Genomic DNA, 22092 nt, shown 5'->3' with positions numbered 1-22092 from the left:
TGGGCTAAGCCTCGCAATTTATGCCGGGTTTTCAAATTCATAAATTCATTCACTCGAAGCTCCGAGGCCGTCACAGGACATTCTGGGTCATGTTGGCACCCTCCTCATCGTCACCTAGCAGTGGCCCTTCGCCACCACCGTTGCTGCCGGATGCTAGCGAGTGACTGAACCGATGTGGCGCATTGGCGATCGAGTTCAGGACTCGACGCACATCGCGCCCAGCCCGGTCACTCCAGGAGTTGCGCCGTCCACGATCACTGCCCGTCCGGTCCGTGCCCGTTTCCTGGATCGTTGGCATCGTTCCACCCGCCTGCGAACCGGTTTCGCCGGTGCCGGTCACGGCCACGCTTCCACCGCCGGATGTCGATTGGTTTGATCCGGCGTGACGACGTCGGAGTGAGCCTGGCGAGCGGAACGAGCGGGACATGGGCCGAAAGCGACCCAACACCCCGGACCCGCTCCGGTGCAGCCCCTCGGTGCGTCCGCCTTGGCCGTCGATCCCGCTTCCGCCGTGCGCTTCCAGCAGCGAGGTGACCAGTTTTTCCAACAGCTTCAGGTCAGCCGTTGTCTTCGGTGAGCCCGGACCGCCCGTTGCCATCGGGTTTCCAATCTGTCCCGCCGGGCCGCTGGTGCCGGAGCCGTGCCCGAACAGTCGCTCGGCGATCTGAAAAACCGGAAATTTGAATGTATAGTTCCAAGTGATCTGCGTATCATCGTATCGAACTAAGGTGGACTTTTTGAGCACCTGGTTACGCAATTACGAACCAGCTTCGAATGTTGATTCCGTGAAAGTTCAAAAATCCCGATTTTTACATAGCCCAACACGTGACACGCTTCATTGCAGGCGCTGCGTAACGAGTCCATTGTCCGGTTCGGCCTATAAGAAGCGGACTCGAAACGAAACAAAAACCATCCCAACATTGCACATAAACCATCACAAACCGACCGGCAGCCGGCACGTTCGGCGTCGCCCAGACCGAACCAGGGACCGGATTAACGTTGCCGGAAAGAGTGTGTAAAAAAAAGATTATTAAATTTAATTCCACTCCACTCCATAATCCCGGCCAAACGGAACGGCTGATCAGCTGGCTGTCCAGTGTGGGTGTTTGGGCGCAATTTTTAGCGCATACGGAACGCGCCATACACACTAATTGGCATCGGTGTCATCGAGCGGAAACGGGCGGACCGAGAACATTAACACACCACGCACGGACGGCGGACATGTTTAATTGGAAGCATTGTGCCGTTTATTGAAAAATGTTTTGTAAATTAATTTCACTACCCGATTATCTAGCCCGTCGGTTTACTTCCGGGGCCGGTGGTGCCCGATAAACGTCCTGCCATTAATTGGGCACCCTGCTCACAATTACGGGAAAAGTTCGGAAAATATTTAATTTACGCTCGACTGAAATGAAAGTGCCACTTTCGGTTCACATCACACATTTCCTGCAAATCGTGTCATTGTGCGCCATTGGCGCGTTTTTAATATGAAACAATCAAAACCCCGGGTCTCGAATGTCCCATTTGGCCCTCGGCGAATTCTCGGATCCTGACAACGCCACGCGCGTGACACGAAAATGTCAAACCTTTCACATTCACACCGCGGCGTCAACTGCATTCGTGCGGCTCTGGTTTGCCGTGTTGTAACAACGTGCATCCTGCGCGATTCGTATGTGAAAGTTGGACTTTTTTGGTCGAAAGTTGGTCCGAAACCCGACACGTGACTTTGGCGGAGTCAAACGGTTCGCGGAACGCGCAAAACCGTTGATCCTTTCTGCGCCAGACAGACGGCAGCTGTAACTGTAACAATGAGGGCATGCTCGGGCCAGATGTAATAAAAGTTACGAAACATAAAACAGTTCCATAAACATAAGTCACCGGGGCCATTTTGGGGCCGATCTTTCTGACAAACCGCGTAAGGGACGTGAAATATCCGCTGTGTTTTCCAGAACGGGCGTTCCGAGAAACCCGACAAAGGCCCAGACGCCTCCACGAAACCTGTACGCTGTGTCTAGACGTGGCTGTGTTCAAGAGTTCAAGCATTTTTCAGCTCATTACTACGCGCGACCAGGCTGACTCCCCGGGACGAAGTGTTGCGAAACATCCTGCTACCGTCCGCGAGCAATCAGCGTCTAAGGCTGGCGAGCACGAAAGTAGGAGTAACGATAAACCATAACTACAAACGGAACGGTTGTGGAACTTCCAGGGCCGGGACGAGTATGCAGCGTTAAATAGCTCGACACGAACTGCAGAACGGAGCCTGCAAAAACCTGCTGAATCCTGGTAGTGCCTCGAACAAGTGCCTCACAAAACTGGCGATGAAAAATTGCTCAAAAAGCCAGAAAAACGGTGGTAGTAGATTAATAAAACATGCATATTTCTTCCGGCCCTTTTTTCCCGCTCGGCCAACCCAAGCTCCTTTTCCCGCCAAGCGGGCCGCAGCCACAACCTGGCAGCTGGCGGAAAGATAACATTCCCGTTTTCTTCGAGTCACCACCGTCGCTTGTCTTGTCGTCGTCCGAACCCGTCCGCTTAACACTGCATTTATTTTTGCCACAAAATGCACCGTTTTTGTTTCCGTTTCTGGGTTTGTTGGACAAAGCGTGGTGTTTATGGAATCCACCATCCTTCAAGTGGAGCTGTTGTCGCACAATGGGCCGAGTCTTTCTATTATCTTCAAAGTTACAACTCTTTTGTACACAATTAATGCTGGCAAAGTTAGTTGGGGCACATATTTAAGCAATCCAAGGGTTACGAACTCCTGACGCTTCGACGGCCCGGACGAGTTGCCCTCGGGGACGATGGAAACCTCGTTTTGCTCGAGTACGTTAGCAAACAATCAGCCGTTCAAGCAGATGACGCCCGGATCTCTTTGGCTTCCTCTTCACTGGCTCGCCCGAGACTACATTGTGTAAGCAAGCAACAACAACAATAGAATCAACAACGCGCGATGCGAGAAGCGGAACCACCAGCGGCCAGAAATCAACATTTATCAGACACATACAAACAAGTGAAAAGCACGAAAAATGACAAACGGTGGAAAACGTATAGTCCCGGTGTTTTTGTTGAAACAATCTTCCTGTGGCCACGGTGCAACATAAATCACGCCGGACGCGCGGAACCCAACACGGAATGAACTCCCGGGGGCCCCCGAGCATCCCGAGGTTCGCCATCCGTGGCATACGCCATTTGTACCGCGCGCGCGACGGAGCGATGGAATGCCCGCCGTTGGTCCAAAGTCCTTTCGTTTGCCAGAAAGGATAGAGGGCTGGGTGCAGTGAACTGCGGAAAACACAAACGAACGGCGACCTGGCGACGGGTCGGCCCGGATCCTTTTAGGCTCGATTCACATACACTACCTATCGTTACAGATCATCAGGAGGCCTCGGGTTCATCCCCAGAATCAGTGGCTCGATCAGTGGCATTGATGCTTCGTTTCGAACGGACGGGAGTGGAATTGTTTAAAAATTCCACGAATGTTGCTTTGCTCCTGGGAACCGGCAACAACAACTTTCGGGCTCCATCTTTCGAACACAACAACTCCGGAGTTCGGCTGGTTTGTTCCTGTGCCTTCTCCGTCGTCGTTTTAAAAGGCGCTAAATTGGAACATACTTTCCCAAACCGGAACCACTACAAACCAATACCGGACCCGGTTCCGGTTCCGGGCTCCAGGTGAGAATCATTTTTCATCGATAAAATGCTATCAACCAAAGGACCGGCACGAAGGACAATTTTACCACCCGGCCATCGGTGCCCAGAACCCGTGTGCCTATGTGTGTGCCATAGGCAATCCAGGGCCGAAACATTTCGCCCAAAGCCGAAGCATTATCCTTCACCAGCTTGAACCTCGCTGGACGGGCCGCTTTCGGGTGATAAATCTCTCCGCTGCAGAACGGGGCCGAGAACCGGGCACTCGACACCCGGCACTCCAGTAGACCCCTCCCACCCCGGACGCTGTCCCGATCGAGGCAGGCCACGGTGCCGATACATTCTTCAAACCGACCGGTCCCGTTCGGTAAAAGTTTGGAATTTATCGTTCACGAGGCACCTGAGTCGGGATCGAGGCCAGGACGAGGCCGATGGAACCTCCCAGGTGCTCTGGAAAGCAGGTTAACCGACCCGAGAGCGAACTTACCTCACCGGCTGCATTGCTGGAATAGCTCATTCGCTTGACCTTTCGATAGGTGTCATCATCGACGGCCTCCTTCAGGGCCTGCTCGAGTGCATTCTCCAGATTCCTCGCCTTCGGAGCGCCCTCCAGCTCGGCGTACCTGTAAAGGAAAGCGGAAGCATCAGCCGAGATCGTTAAATGAGCTGCGCGAACCCGTTGACCGTATTATCTGTGGCCAAAGTGCGCTCAAGAGAACCCCCTTTCCGGTTTTGAATTTCTATTGCTTCACTCATTCACTAGATCGCTTCAGCTGCACAGGTGAAATCCTCGTTCCGGGCGTTCCGTGGAATGCAGTTGGCAGTTGCAAATATTTATTAACTTTTCAAATATGACTCGCCGGCGTCCCCGGGACGGTGTAACTTTTTGCTCGATTTTGGCCTCCATTTCGCTGCCACCAAATTCCCGGCCTTTATCGGTGAGGCGGTGATTGGTTCCGCCCAGCGGTGGCAAGAAAAACGGAAAGGTTCGCCGACGTTCGGAGGAAAGTTAAACTGTTGGCGAATATTTTTCCGCCAGCCAGTCAGCCAGCAGTTGAAGTAGCAGTCGCTGCTGTGGGTTTTGTCAATAGTTTAAGCCAAAAAGGGGAAAGTTGAACGACAAAAATCTCGACGTTGAAGTTGGTGCATCGAACGAGTTCCGGAATTTTGCCCGGGTTGCTGGGATGCGACAACTTCGAGCAGGCTTCGAGGCGACAAAAAAACGCCAGGGAGAGCTCCAGCAAAGTGGAGTTCAATAATTGGGAAAAAGAAAATTGAACAAGAAATTAAACATGCCAACGAAGTGCTTCTAGAGAATCTTCATCCCAGACATCAAATAAAATACTTACGTGGACATAATATCTGCTTCTGCGCGGGCCCCGGCACCACCACCGCCCCGGTTCCGGCGAATGGTGGTCCGATTTGCGGTCCGTGCCGTTCGGATATCCGTTTCCCAGAATCTGGAATGTAAAAACAAGGTTGAGATCAATCGACACTAAACACACGGTTACTTGGATTGTCATTTGGAACTAGCATAATGTCTATGTCTACTAAGCCGGGGGCCAAGGACGCTGTTGCGTTGCGCGTGTCGTGAAAAATATTACAACGAAGCTAAATCTCATTATCGTAGCAGGCCGATAAACTAGCAAACCGATTTCTAGTAGAAATGGGAGTCGACGCCCGGATCTCGATAGGGCAGAGTTTCAGCATTAATTTTTGAAAATTTACACACCCCACAAAACTTCCTATGAAAACTCTCCCACGGGGTGCGAAAGTTTATTGACTTCAAGCACTCCTCCGAAATGTGTATGTCATGGGGCCAAGGAACAGACAAGACGGTAGCGTTTTATATTTATTTCGCCCATATTTTTATTCTCAAAATTATGTCTTAACCTTGTGCAGCATATTTAAAAAAACACTCCCACACACACCCAGTTTGGCCCCCCGTGTTTCAGCAGGGCATCCCGGCTGAACACCTAGCGCGGCATAAACCTTCGCATCGGTTTAAGCCGGGGAAGGAAACAATCATAAACATTAAACTTTAGCGAACGCTGGGTGCGGTAATCTGGCGCGTTTATGCTGCGGCCATTGAAAGTGCCCGTGCCCAGCAGCGTACCGGGCCCCATTCAAACATCCTTCCTTCATCAGCTCGAACGAGACAGAAAGAAAGAGAGAGAGAGAGAGACAGAGTCAGTGAGTAAAGTTGTGTACACAACAGCGCGCTAAGGTGAAGCCCCGGAGATGACCTGCGACCTGGCGGCCGGGAACGGAACAGCGGCCAGCAGATCCTTGTTGTCCGAAGCGCCGCCAGCAGTCGGCAAGGCGCACCGGGAGCAAACCGGGCACTGTCTGTGTTGCTGGTAACGACCCACCCCGACATCAAGTCGGTTCCGCTTTTGGGAAGCAAAATTTTTGTGAACCATTTCATTTGGAGGCTTCCCTTCCAAGCTTTTGACACTCTCCATCCGGGGAAGCTAGGGGCCCGGCGTCGTGGCCAAGTGTTTCATAAACATGTCAAGGCTACACCACCACCACCGCACCGCAGGGTCTAGCGAGCGAGGTCTGCTCATTTCCATGTTGCATGCGGGTTGCCTCGAGTCCTGGCCGACGGGAAAAGTCGGAACCCAGCCCAGCTCAGCCCAGCACAATCGTGTAGCGCGCGAAGCGTAAGGAGCGTCTCGATAAGTTCTAATCTGGTTGATTATGAAGTTTGTTGTTTCTCCTGCTCTGCTGCCCGTAACGACGGCTCCCTTCCCGGGGGGGCGCACCTTTCGTTTCCTTTCCGGTGTCGGGAAAGCCCCGAGCGCCGAAGAGAGCCGTTTTTCATCCTCGCCCTCCTTCCAAGCTCGCCCAGGGTGTGGCCTTCGCGCCAGTAGATTAACACAGAGCAGTGACTCCCCCGGCACGGGCATCGATTTTTTTTCGGGGGGCCCTTTACCGACCCGAGCCAAGAGGCCCGGTAAGTGACTGGCGATTTGCTAGGCCGTGTCCGGGCCACTTCCTACTCACTCTGGCGACTGATAGATGCGGTGGGCGTTTAAGTGGTGGTTAAGTATTATTTATGTAGCGCCAAGCCTAGCCTAGGCCCGAGGTCGAGAATGGAGAATTATGCCGCTGGTCCGGTCGAGCCTCACGTGTCCGACGCACACATGAGAACGGTTGAAGTGCTGTCCTTGGTTGGGTCTCTCAAGTGGCTACGTAGGGCTTAATATGTGTTTTTCTTTTTATAATTTCAAAAAACGGACAAAACGGCAATTATATCGGTTCGGTTGACCACTTCAAACACAGGAATGACCGTTGGATCATCTTAAAAGTTTAATTGAAAGCATAGCTACAACACAAACACTCCGAAAACCAATAACTAGTTTTTGATTGAATTTCTACCAAACCCAAAGCACCAATCATTAATGGACCTTCTACTTCAACTTCTACTTCTACCTAGAAACTCTCGTCTGCGACCAGCACGATGCTCGATTTCATCCGACCTAATACTGAATTGTTAATTGGCCATTTTTTCCTCGTTGCCACTTTCCTTGTGCTCGCGAAACACAAACTGGAGCTCCCACAGTGGGCCGATGGTTGGAGGACAACAAACATCAAAATTCAATTTGCTTGTCTACAATTTTCCCAAAAACAATCATCGCGCATCGCCGTTTAATCTAATAGCTGTGCACCCCGCAATGGTACCGAAATGTTTGTCAAGCGTTTTCCGAGCATTGTCACAAACGGTCTCGACTCTCGCTCCATTCCGGACCATAATGGTAACGGGGAGAAAAAAACGTTGCCATAAAAAAGGAATCCACAGGCAACCGTTGCAACTGCAGCGTGGCTGAGGCATGTACGACCCAAGCAGACCGAAGCAGGATCCGTGTTTTTGGTGGGTCAATTATTTCCGGAGCGCCAACAGCCTGTCACTCGACGGAGTACGGTCGACACACTAGCAGCAGCAGCAGTTTAGGCTTTTTCTCTTAGTGCTCTAATGGTTATGATCGTAAATAGTTAAAGTATAAAGTATAGTTAAATTGAATCTGGAATTAGAACACAAGTACTAAACGCTCAACATGTACATGATATTCGTGTCTGATTCGTGCTCCACCATTCTGGACCGATACTGTACGCTAGCCCTGGCAATGCAAAATGCGAAACAACCCGCATAACATCCATTGGTTCCCAGAATCGGTCGTTTTGCTCGGTTTGCGATGCATTCAAACAAGTGATCGGCGGCCGCCCGGTACAAGCCCGAGCACCAAATAAAGTGGAAAGCGTTTCCAAACCCCTCCGATTCCAGCGCGGCACAGGTGAAGCATCCTGCATGCTGCGGGTCGGAAAAAGATAAAATTCAATTCACGAAAATGAGGGTGGCACCGGCGCACGCCCGGAGAATGGTCCTTTCCGGGCTCCCGGCGAAAAACTGCACCGTGCCCGAAGCCCGCTGCTTCGAAGGCGGATTTTCTTTTATTTAGCTTTTTTTTTCTGTTTACTTCAACCCGGAGCAAAGTTTCATCGCCCCGTTCGTATTCCCCCGCGGACACTCTCGACGTCCACCCCACTGCCTAATGGGTTCCGAATGAAACAATTAATATCCACCGATAAGCGGAGAAACTTTCCAATTAACAACCGGGTTGCTCCCGGTGGACGGGAGGTGGAAAAGCGAGAGAAGCGAGCAGAAACAAGGCCCAACAATCCGCTGCCGGTTCTCCGGAATGCTCCGGAGACAACTCCGGAAGCAGCTGGATAAACGTGGAAAATCTTAAGAATTCGAGTAACACTATTTACTCCTACTCCTTGCATAACGGCGGCTACGGACCACGTGGGAAATACACGGGAATGCTCGAGCGTGTACTCACCTGCGAAGATCCGGGCTGGAGGTGTACGGAGCGGCCACCTCCTTAATCTTCAGCACGATGATGGCGGTAATAAAGATGCAAATAACGTTGATCACCGTCAGCAGCCCGGAAACGATCCCGTTAATTAGGAACTCCGTCGGGATGTAATTGGTGTAGATGAACTCGTAGCTGGAGTTGCCGGTAAAGGGTTCACCCTTGAGATGCGGCATCTTGATGTCCTCGTAGATCAACCAGATGCAGGCGAGCGCCCAGAACAGCCCCTGAGGGAATCGGAACGGAATCCGAAGTGTTTAATGAGCCGCACAGTGGTTCGCAAGGATAGGACTTTAAAACGGACCCTGCAGTGGACGCGCTTTAAACACAGTTTCGCTTCCCTTTTTCACTGTGACACCGTGGGATCGGACTAGAGAATGCATCAAAAGCACCCATTTTGGACATAATATAACGAATTCACTTCATCGCAACAGTCGATACGATCTAAGGATGCGTTATCATCCCGGATGCCCTGGTTTGTGTGGCCACAAGAACCCCATTTCCGAGGCCAAACAATATGCTTCCCCGTCACGATGAAGTCCCGGGGCGACTTGGCCCCGAATTGGGCACCCGTCGGCTTTGGGCATCCGGCCGAACATAACACATCGTCAACATGACTGTTTAGGCACACTTTATCGAAGCAAACCATCAAGCAGGGCGGACGACGACGTTACTGACGAACGCAACCCAACATGACAAAGCAACCGGATCCCAGGATCCGGGACGCTAGCGCTTCCGGTCCACATCGCGCGAAGCTTTCACGTCGGACGCGTTTTGCACTCGTAAAACTTTATGATAAACCTGCCCACCGCTCGCGGTGCATACGATGATGATGATGATGACGGCCAGCGTAAGGCAGCCCTCTTCAAAACTATGGTCATAAAATTAATGTAGGCCGCCGGAAGGCGCGTAGTTTCCAGCGTTCGATGAGCGTCCGCAAAGCTGTCGAACGGTTTTAGAGTCGGCTTCCGGTACGCGCTTCCCTCACCGGACCCTAGGGGCCCAAAGTGAAGGGCGATTGTGGGTCACTTCCGATTCGGGGAAAAGATTCTCGTTAAAGTTCACGGCACGATGCCTGATTGGGATCTCGCAGCCGGATGTCATCGGTCGCTCGCTGCGCGATGGACGACTTTGGATGAAATGGCGATTAAAATAAGGAAATAAATCCAACTGCTTCAAACGCCGGACGCCGGATGCCGGGGTGGGCTCAAACGGGGCCCAAGGAGCAAAGGAAAACTTTCACTATGGGGTAAAATGGTGGCCCCAAAGGAATCGTAATATTTTCCTTGGCGTTCCTTCTTTTATTGTAACGATTGCTGTATAATTGCTTCCGCCATTCCGAGCCATTCGCTCGACCTAAACGGCTCGTCGAACGTCTTCGCTGTGTCCTCCCCCCTATTCTTTGGCGCCTGTCAAATGTCCATTGGGCCCGAAATATGGAACAGCATCGGAAGGAGCGTTTACAGAAAAGTTTACAATTGCCAACATTTCTCTGCCTTCGGCGCACTAAATGAAGCACTCACCAAAAGCATCTCCGATTGAAAACTGGGCCTCCGGCTCGCTCCGAGCTGGAAGACCGAGTTCATTTTGTCGCTGTGCGCCGGCCAAGGTGATTATAAAAATGACGATCAAATCGCCCGTGCTGTTGGTTTTAATTACGTGTTTATTCGTCGCCCGAGCGGCCATTTTAATGTGCCGATAATTAAGATAACTTTGGAATTTATATCCGGCACATGTTTGCGGCCATTAAAACAAGGACGCCCGTGCCTTCCCGTGGTACCCGGCGTGCCGAGAATGTGGGATTAGAAAGGGACTTTTAACGGTCCCGTCCTTTGACAAACAATATTTAAATTGAATTCCTCCCAGTTAATGTGCTGCAGCTGACTGGCGGCGGTTTCACTGACTGAGCGAGTAAATCAAAAAGGGCCACCCGGTTCTGGGACAACGGCGCCAGCATACGTTTCCGGTCAGTCCTCCGGGGACCCGATTGGACCCGCGCGGAAGGAGTAGGGATAATAAATGCGCAGGGACAATGTGCTTTCGGGCAGCGATTCAGCTGAAAAGGACTCACCGTACCTAACGAGCCCATTTAACAGCCCCCCGGGGGGGGGTTCGGACGAAAACTGTGCCAATCAAGGAGTCGGTCGGTCGGTCGGTGGGACAATTTTCCAGATTGTCTTGCTTGCCGGGCCCGCGGTGCACCGGGCAGTCACTTTTGTTCACGGTCGCTGCAGTAACAGGACGCGGCGCAGGATGCGCCTAATGGACTTTGAATGATGTTGCTTCGACGGAGCACTAAAGCGAATACCATTTGTCGGCGCACTGGACCCAGCTTGTTGCACACCGCGACCTGGCCAGGCCGATCGGTTAGCAAAGTGCGCCACGGGGAATTATATTTTCGACACGTGTTCGGGCGCGGAAAATCGAACATGATCATTACGTGTTAGATTGTTGCCAGAGATGGCTGCGAATGGCCCGCTGGGCTGCTGCTCTACAATTCCGTGTCGATTGCTGTTCCGTAGGCGATGTCCCGGGTGCCGCAGGGCCGTGCTCGGGTTCACGGATGCATACTTACACAGTTCACCACCGGTGGCAATAACGAGGCCGAAATTGCGACGCCAATCAATGGGCCGGCCGAGCCCTGCAGGAGGGCCACGGCGACCCCACTACCGGAAGTCAGCGCCCACAGGATGCCCATCCAGAGTGAGCGTGCATTGCCACTGGCGGTAAAAGAGAGAAAAACAAACAATTAGAGTTTTTACTTATTTTGTTTAACCGAGTTAGGTGTGACGGTGACGTCGGTTTCCGACCAACATTAATATGTTCATTTCGTTTCTGAAAAAACAAATACAAACGCCGCTGATTGGTACGCGCCAACGGAGTGTTGTGTTTCACCGCGAAACCGCATAAAATGGTCGATTGAAGGGAAACAAATAAATATCATAAGCTTGAACAAAATGGCGGAACAGATTTTCCGGTGACTACACGAAACGCACCTCTTTTGCTTTTTGCTTTACAATGCTTTTTAAACCAGCATTTACTTGTTTTATCTAGCAATTAATACCAGACACTACGGCCTGGATCCGTTCTGAAACGGGGAACCAAACGATTGGCCAAAAATTTGCTTCTGCTTACCATCGGATGTGGGAGCATTGGGCAATCCTATATCGTTGATATAAGCGTTCAAGCGTCGTTCAGTACAATTTTAACCATGAAACAATACAGAGATTTAATTGTTAAATAACTCCGCTTTTTATCTGTCGATCTTCCCAAATGAACAAAATTTATTTAGAGTATGAGATGCCGTTTTTTTTTTAAATTTACTAACAATAAAATATTGATCAAATAACCGCCTCTATTAGACACATAAACAGCGGATCGATTTTGGGCATTTTCCATTGTATTTGGCAACATTTAGTTAATAGACAACGTAATTGCAGCAATTTCCGCTGTGATGTTAGCTTTCAATTCTTCAATGGTGTATGGTGTTGGCTGGTATAAACCTTACTCTTCAAATAGCTCCACAGAAAGAAGTAAGAAAAAATACGGCACGCACAGTTTTCACAGTTGAACTATTATTTTCAATGCAGAGGACTAAATTTCAGCCCGCTGTTTACCGCGAATTGGCCTATGACTAAAACGGCATGGCCTGAAGTTTCATAATCTGATTGATTAATCAAAATCAACTGACAAATAGCGGAGTTCTTCAACATTTAAATAGTTGGATCGTGATGGAACACCCTTTACACGCCAAAAGAATACGCTGAAATGGTTCAGCTGGACATTCAAAATAAAAACTTCTCAATCGTCGGGTCTGACGTCGGGCACATTTTGCATTAAATGGATGCGTAAATAAACAAACGGTCGCTACCGAAAACCCTGAATTAATCCCTGAATTAAGCCTCTTTTCGGACAAAAAGTTACTGCTTGGTGCGGTATTCGCGCGAATATGATCATCGAGCCATATTTTTTTCGAAGACCATGATGATGGAGCTACAGTAACCGTCAATGGCGATGGCGTTATCGGGCCATGATGAACGATTTTTTGATGCCAATTGTTCGTAAAAATATCAAGGACGATTACTGGTTCCAATGGAATGGTGCCACGTGTCATGCAGCTCAACCAACAACCGATTTATTACGACCATCGGCCCGCCGGTTGACTGATGTCGAAAAATGGCGATTGTGACTAGCCACCGAGATCACCAGATTTGATGCCATCAGACTTTTATTTGTGGGGTTATAATGTTTTGATGTATATTTTTAAGAAACAAATACCTGTTAGTTTGCTAGCGAATCTCAGAGTTAAATGGAACAAAAAAAACGCAACCCAAAATAAAAGTACATATTTTTCGAACGAAAACAGAAAATTCATCATCCCGCCAGTTTGTATAATTAAATAGCCGACTAATTTATAATTTGTACCTATAATATAATAATATAACTATAATTACCTATAATATCTATAATACCTATAATATAACTATAATTTATAGTTTGTAAAATTTAATATTTGTACAACAACGCGCACAGAGTTCTACGGAAGCCGGAAGACTAATATTACGGGCCGGCCTATCTAATAACAACCAACCATCACTCAATGGCCCAATATTTGCTTTCCACTACCACGCCAACCAAAGGTTGGCGGTACGATTTGGAAATGTTGCGCCAATCGTGGTGCGCACTAATTTAGACATTCCAATGCATTACACCGTTTGGTTGGTGTGATTGGTTTGTTGGTTGGTTGCTGGCCTCCACAAACAAAAAAAAACCAGGCCCTGTTCCGGTTCCGGTCGGGGCCGAAACGAAAAAAACCCTCAACCACATGGCCGCATTTTCCCAGCAATCCAACACACGGAAGCACACGGCCCAGAGTCGACCCACCGCGGCTACGGCTTTTGCATTATTTTCTTTTAATTAATTCATTCCACACCGGCATCCCCGGACGGACGATCCTGCCACCGTTCGTCGCTTGTTTGTGAAACGATGAATTTGTAATTCATTATCCTGCTTGGCGTTATCATCGGTGGTCCAGCGCTCGAGCTGCTCGATGTTTAATGTTGCATTGAGTGAATGAAGCGTGCCGTAAAAGTGCTGCCCCCGAGCACGTTCGGATACCTACATACCGAGGTAGACCAACAAACACACGGCTTCGTGCACGTGATGGCGCAGACAAATAGGACGATACTTACCGGCCCTTCATTTCCTCCGTCGGAAAATCGCCAAATCCCCACGGCATTTCGGTGGTGCCGAGGATGAGCCCAAAAATGAAGCCAAACAGGATGGAGATGAACATTCCGAGGGCGAGCGCCGTGAAGCCCACCTTCTGGAGGCCGCGGACCGGTCAGGAATACAAAAATGAAACGGTAAAACAAGGCGCAGCGTAAAGTGAAGTAATGAACAAATAAAAATGTATCGAAATCGGTGAACCGTCGGGGTGGGGATAGCAATTAGCGAGCCAGACTGTGGCGCCCTTCAGACGGCCCACGGGCTACGTAAATATGGGCCTGGCCACCGAATGCCACGTGCACCGGACCAAGGGTTCAACTATTAATCAACGGCTTTCCGGTGGCCCGTGGTGTCCATGAAGGTTCTGAAAAAGAGTTGGTTTGTTTCAACCGTCGATCGCTGGGGGGCACGCATCGACGGTCCACGTTGTGTACGCAACATAAACCCGGATTGATGGACGGGCTGACGGTCCGGTGAAACATTGCGCTATCGTGACAGAGCACCCCGTTCTTTGAGGTGATCATTTTTCTAAATACTAATATTTTATTATTCCTTCGCTCGTAACACTCGATATACCAAACCGGCCATTTTGATTGTTCGTGCCACTTCAATTCAAAATTCTCAGTTCAAATTCAAAGTTCCTTTCATTTGCTTTGCTTTCCGAATAGAAAATACCATAACAAAATTACTACAAATGTTTATAAAAAGCGAGCAATTAAATTGTATGCCGAAAGTGGACAGGAGAAAATGTATCTATTTAGAAAGTGTGACCGACAAAGTGTAAACAATTAAGTGTTTAGGATATTAAGTCATAGATGACAATGTCTATAAATCCATTTATCAATAAGCATTAATATTGCAGTTTTTTCATACAACATATATAACTGGTTGTGGTAAAAACCGGAATCGTTGCCATATCTAGTGTTAAGTATAACCTAAGTTTTAGTATGACTTATCAACTAGATATATTAGTTATTGGAAAAAATATATAAACAATTTTATGGTGCGAAAAAACCAATAGTTAACTTCATGCTGTTAACCCGGCTTCTGCTATTAGCGTGCAAACAACAATATTACTTACTTCTTCAACCATGATTTAAACTGTAAGGTGAGCGCCACAACAACTTTCGCCACCAATTGGTGGCATCAATAAAACAAGCAAACAATCATTTAATGACTTTACCACCATGTCACCAACACCTGGGGTTCTCGACGCTTTTCCTCCCACTCGTGAAAAAACCCGTGTCAGGTGGCGAGTAATGAACATAAAAAAAAAACGCACACACCACCGCCGGTTGGCCCGAGCTGGCGTTTCAATGAAATGTGAGGCAATTAATTTTTAAACTACTCTGGAGTCTGCGAATTGGTTGGCTTTCCCGCGGGGCGAGAAAGCTCTCAGCCAACCGGACGGCTCCGGTCGGGGTTGAATGGGTAAATGTTTTCATTTTAATTTGCATCGACTTCCACCAGCAGCATTACTTTTCCGCGCGCTCTCGCTATACGGCAGGCGTACCGTTTGGGGAGTCGTCCTCGGTGCGTGGTTCACGTTTGCTTCGCAGTGCCTTGGCGAGACTTTTTGAACGCCCAAACATTAGCAAATGTTGCCACAAACCGCCTCCGGGGGTACATTATTTCATGAATTAAACCTTCGCCCAGAACGGAACGCAGAACTGAACGGCAGCAAAACGGTTTCTTAAGCGTGTTAGTAATTTTGTGATCGACCTGGTGCGCGATGGTTTATTTTCCATCCTAAAACGAATATGCGTGCTGGCGCAAACTCGTTCACCGATAGTGGCAAAAACTTCATCCTACGTCAATCAACTTCCGGCTTCGGCTTCCGGCGGTGGATGTTGCAATGGTGCACCGCTAAAACCGCAGAAACCGCGCACACTCACCACAAGTTCCCGGTCGGCGATGATCGTACCGAAGGTGATCGACATTACCGGGCCCATCAGCGGCGAAACCAGCATCGCGGCCACTATGTTCGGGGCGTTGTTCTCGACCAAACCGAGCGCGGCCAGTGAGCTGCAACAAAGGCACAAACAAAAACGAAAATGCTGTAAGAAAAAGAGGCGCCGAGTGGGGTGGAAAATTTGTTCACCATTTGTTCGGAGCGGCGTATCGAAAATCCATTTCCGCACCGAGCGGATTACTTACTCTGCGGTCACGATGAGCAGCAAGTAGTCGAACGAGAGCGATCCACCGGCCCGGACACCATCGACGACCTGTTTCACTGTCAGCTTGGAGCGTATCGAATCGACAAAGTTGTTCCACTTGGAGTTTTCCTCACCATCGTCACTGTGTAGGGGGAAGGTGGTAAACGTGGATCAGTGGAAGGATGGTAACAATTTACAGTGCCGTTCTCCGTTCTCTTCTCTCTCTCTCTCTTTGCTATTTAATTATCCCGCGAGCACCGCCGAACATCGATGCAATTCCACTACGCAATACGCATGCTGAGCGTGACGCGTCTAAAAAATTCCGGTTCAGGGAATCGTGAGTTCCATCGTCGGGCTGTTCACGTACTCGAGTACAGCAAAACGGCAAACCTTGAACCGTGCAGGCAATCGTACTAGCCGTCCGGATGGTGCCCGTACGTGGACCTAATCAAATTATGCAAATGCACGACTGACAATAAGCGCGACCCAGACCCGGGGCTGGCGGTGGCGAAGAAGGGTACAGTGCATAAATGTGCAACCCAAGACTCGAGAGATCGCCGTTAGCATAACAAAGCGCAGCGCATCTTGGGCGTGCGTTCGTAACGCAAGACAGTCCCTTCTTCGCAAGAAAACTCCGAGACCCGGAGACCGCCCTACTATGTTGCGTTATGTTGCGAATAACTCGCCGGCCAGACGACCGGAACTGTACGGGAATGGAAACGTTACCCGTATTCATCTTCGTTACTGGTGTCATTCGAGCCGTCGTAGCTGACGCTGCACGGAAGAACGCTGGAAAAGAAAAGTGAAAACAGTGCAAGAAGTCAGCATAATGTAGTGCCTCATGCCATTCTTTGGGATTGCTGGTGCGCCCGGAACTGTGTTATGGTCAACAGGAAAGATGAAAACTATAATTTAGTCTCGGGCCAGCAACTATGATGCGCAGGCGAACCGGTGGACATTAGCTTAACACATGGGTTGAAAAGCATTGTGCCTAACAGACAGATGGCGCTAATCTTACAGCATTCACCGATTTATCATTTAGTATTGACCTTCAAAAGAAACCTGTTAAATTTCATGATATTCTGCTCGAAAGTTTAGCTGCGTGTGACACAAATTTTGTGATTTTCAGAATCATGGATCAAAAGAAATTTCGTGGTTAAATTTTACAATGCTTCTTGGTGGCAAGACCGTTCGAGCAAAGCAATGGCTTGAAAAGTGTTATAAAAACTCCGCTTCATTTGCTGGTGCTGATGCAATTGCATTTACTTCACTGATGATGCTGAACGCAGGGGACGGCCACATTCGGTGGTAATACCAGAAAACGTTTAAAAAAATCTAAAACATCGATTTGAATGATCTAAAAATGAAGTTGCGTCAGTTAGCTAATGTTTTATAGATACTAAAGAATGTATTGGCTTTATGTTGTATGAGACCTTGACCAGAAACAAGAACGTGTTGATTACTCTGAACAGTGTTTGGCCATTTTTAAACGTAATGAACTGGATTTTTTTGCGTCGATATGTGACAATGGAGTAAACATTGATCACTTTACTCCGGAATTTAAACGATCGTCATCTGAGTGGAGTGCAACTGGTGAACCTCGTCCAAAGCGTCCGAAAGCAAACCAATCGACTAGAAACGTTATGGCTTCGATATTTTGGGCAATGAGTGATGTAATAGTCATCGACTATCTTGAGAAGGGAAACACCATCAAAAGTATATATTGAACACAACTAAACGCATTTTTCAGCCAATGGACGAGCTCCCGAATATGAAATTAAGCACAAGAGATCCCGATTTATGTTCTTAACACATCAGACACATCTCAACGAAGTCGCCGCTAGACAAACGCCTGACTTCCGACGGTCCTCGAAAACACGCTCACCTGACACTGGAGTTGTACAGTACGCCAATGCCCAGCTCCGTCAGGCAGTGCAACGTCGTCTCGCAGGGATCACCGGCTGCCAGGGGAAACACGACCTGATAGTACTGCCCTTCCTTGTCCGGATGCCAGATCACTCGTTCCACCTCCAGCTTCTTGAGCAGCTCATCCAGCACCTGCAGGAAAGGGCGAACTCGAAGTTGAAGTGCCCAAAGCTGCTCAAAGATTCATGCTGACGCCGTATGTGCCCGATGCCAAATTATTGTTTTTTGCTTTTCACCAAACGTACCCCATGACAGATCGTGAGTCGCAGGTGGACGTCAGAAGTCAAAGAACCTCCACAAACACCCCGAACAGTAACACGATCTCCTATTAGAACCGGGACCGGTGAAGAAAGATTTATATGCTGCCCTGTCGTGCGGGGCCCGGAAAACAATCCAGTGGTCCCCGGTGGCCGTACCGTCGGAGATCAGACAGCCTTCACTTTGACACACACCCATACACACGCCCTGTCATCCTTGCACCTTCGGGGTGCACTTGATAAAGTGCACTTATTTACTCTCGGAGTGAGTCTCGCTAGCGGCTCGGACCTACCTTCTCCAGTGGCACGGACCCGGCCACGTTCGGGGGTCCTTTCAGGACGTTCGCCACCCCGTACGGTGGTGGCTTCGGTCCGGCCCGTTGTCCACGCGGGCGGCGGCCATGGACTGCATGCTTATCGCGCAGCTCGACCTCGAGCCGCAGAATTGCATCGCCGGTCGGTGCCGTTCCTGTCCGGGGGACACTTTCGGGAAGATTTATGTTCAGATTGGGAACCTGGGGACCCGGAACCTGGTGCGGTGGTATCGGCGGTGGCAGCTGCTCGTTGTTGGCACCATAATTGATACCTGCGACGAAAGGAAGCAAAGTTGTGGAGTTCGGTTGTTATCGCCATCCGTCGTTCGACAGCACGTTCTATCGATACGCTCGCTGGTTGGGTTAGTTAAGTTGTATGTAACCAGTTCCCCATTTTTATGACCTTCAACTCCTTTTTGGGGAGTTGCATTAAGTTGATGATTGTTTGGAAAAAAAAATTCGAATACTATTCCGGAATGGCGTCATATTGACGGCTGAAAAGGAACGAGAGAATTTTAAAAAGAACGACGCAATGGTCCTTTCATCACCGAAAATAAGGTCCCCAAAAGGGCCCCATTGTTGCATCGGGTTCGTCTCAAAGCGAGCCTTTGTTGCGAAAAGCACCCACCGTCTCGAGCTTCGCCTGCGAAAGAATGTCAATTTGGAAACGAAATTTGAGCCACAACCAGCCGAAGGTGCCGAAAGGCCCGCCAATGCATCCATTAACCACTGTTGCAGCGAGTCCTGCCGCCGTGGGGCCGTTACACGGCCCGCTGCGCTCCAACCGGCAACCCAAAGGAAGCCCAAAACTCATCCGCAAACATTTACCCAACGCAAGGCGCAGGCGGTTGGAACTAATACTCCAACCTTCTTCGCGTTCACCACCCCGAACAACGCATCGTTGGGTGCATCTCTCGATTGGATTCCACTCCCCGGCCGGGTTTGTGGGAAACCCTGACCTGGTGCTGGGCCAGCCAACACAAAAGACTTTTTGAATAAAATGAAGAGCGAATCAAATATCCTACGGGGGGAAGCCAGCGCAGAGTGGAGCGGTCGATGCGGTGGCCGAGAAATCAAAAGCTCGCCCCGGACGTCGGACTGCACTCAAGTTTTCCGCAATGACTGGCCGGCGAAGCGTGAAGGAAAGTATTTGCCAATGAAATATCCTTCGGCTGTGGGCGCCTCGTTTTCCGGGGTCTTCCGGTGGAGGATGGACTTTTTTCTCCTCTTGTTCCACCCCATTCCGTGGAACGCGCACACACGCGGACTTGTTGGGGTCGGCGGAAGGCACTGAAAGCCAAACGCAATCAGGGTTTCGCTGTCTTCCGTGCGTTTATTTGGGGGGCCGCGGGTTTTCCATTCGGCGACTGGCGTCCGACAGTCCGTTTGTCGGTTGCGTTCTGCTCGGGCGTTACTTGCCATCCATTAGCAAGTTCATTTGACTGTTTTCTCGAGGCGCGGTCCGGGGAAAAGTAATCATTCGCCCGAAACCCGCGGCGTTCGGTCCGAGGTTCCCGCCCGCGGGACCCTCGTTAGCGTTAGTTTTGCATTTTTCACATCGCACAAAGCTAATGCAGCTGAAAAGCGGAGATCTATTTATCTGGTCTGCCTTTTGGAGGGAATGGTCTTACCTCTCGGCAAACAGCAGATCGGACGTCGGTCTTTGTTGTACCGTTCGCCCGTTCGTTCCGCTAGAACGCTACAGAAAATCCAATCCAATCCTCTTTTAACAATAATTTCGTTGCACAAAACGCCCATCGATTCCGTGCCACGGAAGTCATCCGTCACGGAACGGAAAAAAGAAAAGGCAAACAACAGGTGGGTCAATAAGTCCGCCAGATATTGTTGCCAAAACCTTGGTGAATCTTTTAAGGTGAAAAGCAGCGCTTATCGGTGGTTCAAAATTTGTTCAGAGGGCCGAGAAGATGTGTACGTCGAAAAGCCAAGTTTGGTCAAATGTGAACCGTTTTGCTTAATGGTTTCTGCAATTGCAAGGTCGTGGTGCACCATGAGTTGTTGCCAAAGGATAGAACGGTTAAGAAAGAATATTTCCTGCAATTTGTGTTAAATTTGCCTGAAGCAAACAAACGCACGGATTTTTGGGAAACCCAAAATTGGCTATTGTACTCCTGCTAAAACATCGTGGTTTATGCTTGAATTTTTGGCCAAAACATCACACTAATGATGCCAAAGCTACCATATTATCTATATCTGACCTAGTGTGACTATTTCCTGTTTTTTTTCCTGTTTCCAAAACTCAAATTACCGCTTCGTGGACAATTATTTTTGAAGCAGACAAAAATCGACGATGTGCCAAAACATGTCTAAGCGAAACAGCTGTCACAAAATGACTGATTACTCAAAAAGGTCGAACTTTTCACCATGAGTCACTGACATGTGTAGAAACCAAACGCCACCAAAATATCGAAAATCGAATATACGAGCCCGCGGAAATTCAAGTCTCGATACTTTTTGAACACACCTCGTATATTCGATTTTTTTTTTTGGCGAGATGTTGGTACTGATGTCTCTCACTTATGCTCGTTCGGCCATTTTGAATTTTTCATAGCTACATTGCTTGAACGTGTTTTCGCCATCTTCGATTTTTGGCTATTCCAAACAATGAATATAAGAATCAACTACATTTTGTGTGAAAAACGTATCAAATCGTATCTAATGAGCATTACTTTGAAGGGAACAAAATAGATATTCATGAACAAATAAAAAAAAATGAAAAAAACACTAGGTTCCGCATACTTTTCGAACAGGCCACGTACATAACATGGACCCAGTTTTGGCACACACCTACACAAAAGCTTCTCTTCATTCTCACGTAACTTTTTGCGTTCAAAAGAGCTCTCGGAACCATCGACAGGTTGCTGTTTTGGATCGCCTCCGAACAAACGGGCCTGCCTCTTGGCTGACAGCTCTTGGAACTTATTATATTACAGCAGAAGAAGAGCAAGAGGAGACTTCAGGATTACCTTGGCCATCACCTTGTTGCACCCTGTAACGTTACGGACCGCAGCACGCACAACTAATGATCCTTCCGTCGAAGTCAGCGAGCGCTCAAAAGTTCAAGGACTGCTCGGTTCAGAACGACAAACAGTGAGCAAAACAAACGTCCCGCCGAAGCATCCGTCAAAACACTTGAGCCCTTCATTAGGATTATGCTCACAGCGCACACAGCAAGCCGTGGTTCTGCCTGACGAGCGCAATGGAGCAGCAATCCCGAAATGCAGTTCCCTACGCTGTGGTGCGCTGGGGCAATAATAAGAAGACAGAAGGCAGAAAAAAACGAAATGCAATAAAGCCCTGCCAAGTCCCGAAGCCCGAAGCCGGTTTGGTTGTTTAAGTTGCTGGAAAACGCGGGACCCCGAGCTCAGCAGGATGTGTCTTACCGTTAATTAACGTACTCTCATAATTCGCCGTCGGAACGCAAACAAGAAACACCACTCCAGGCATGCTGCAGGTGTGCGCCGGGGGTCCCCCCCTCTGGGCTCCGGTTCCACCGTCGGCGGCGGCGGCGGCTGCAGATTCTTCAGCGCCTCAACTCCTCAGCGGTGGGTTGAGTTTTTAATCCGCTTACCTTCCGACGCTCGCATATGCACCTTCGGTTTAATGGGTTTTGATCAACACGAACCAACTTTAATTCAGCCACCACATACACACCCACGCACGC

General features: G+C 49.3%; 2 protein-coding genes across 2 annotated transcripts in view; one reads left to right on the top strand and one right to left on the bottom strand.

Moving 5' to 3' along the window:
* The window catches only part of LOC131207861 (uncharacterized), a 90397-nt gene that overhangs the window by 24832 nt on the left and 43473 nt on the right, over positions 1-22092 (top strand). The window lies entirely within an intron of this gene.
* LOC131209435 (uncharacterized) lies at positions 71-21875 on the bottom strand. The gene is made up of 12 exons (XM_058202506.1): positions 21812-21875; positions 18390-18682; positions 17799-17971; positions 16640-16702; positions 15915-16055; positions 15653-15782; positions 13721-13854; positions 11104-11248; positions 8496-8755; positions 4998-5108; positions 4136-4271; positions 71-664 (listed from the first exon to the last, which is right to left on the bottom strand). The coding sequence occupies exons 1-12, from the start codon at positions 21873-21875 to the stop codon at positions 71-73; spliced, it is 2244 nt and encodes a 747-aa protein (XP_058058489.1).

Source organism: Anopheles bellator, chromosome 2, assembly GCF_943735745.2.
Source record: "Anopheles bellator chromosome 2, idAnoBellAS_SP24_06.2, whole genome shotgun sequence".
Classification (NCBI taxonomy): Eukaryota; Metazoa; Arthropoda; class Insecta; order Diptera; family Culicidae; genus Anopheles; species Anopheles bellator.
Note: the sequence above shows the minus strand (reverse complement) of the source record. Positions and strands in the feature narration are given on the sequence as shown.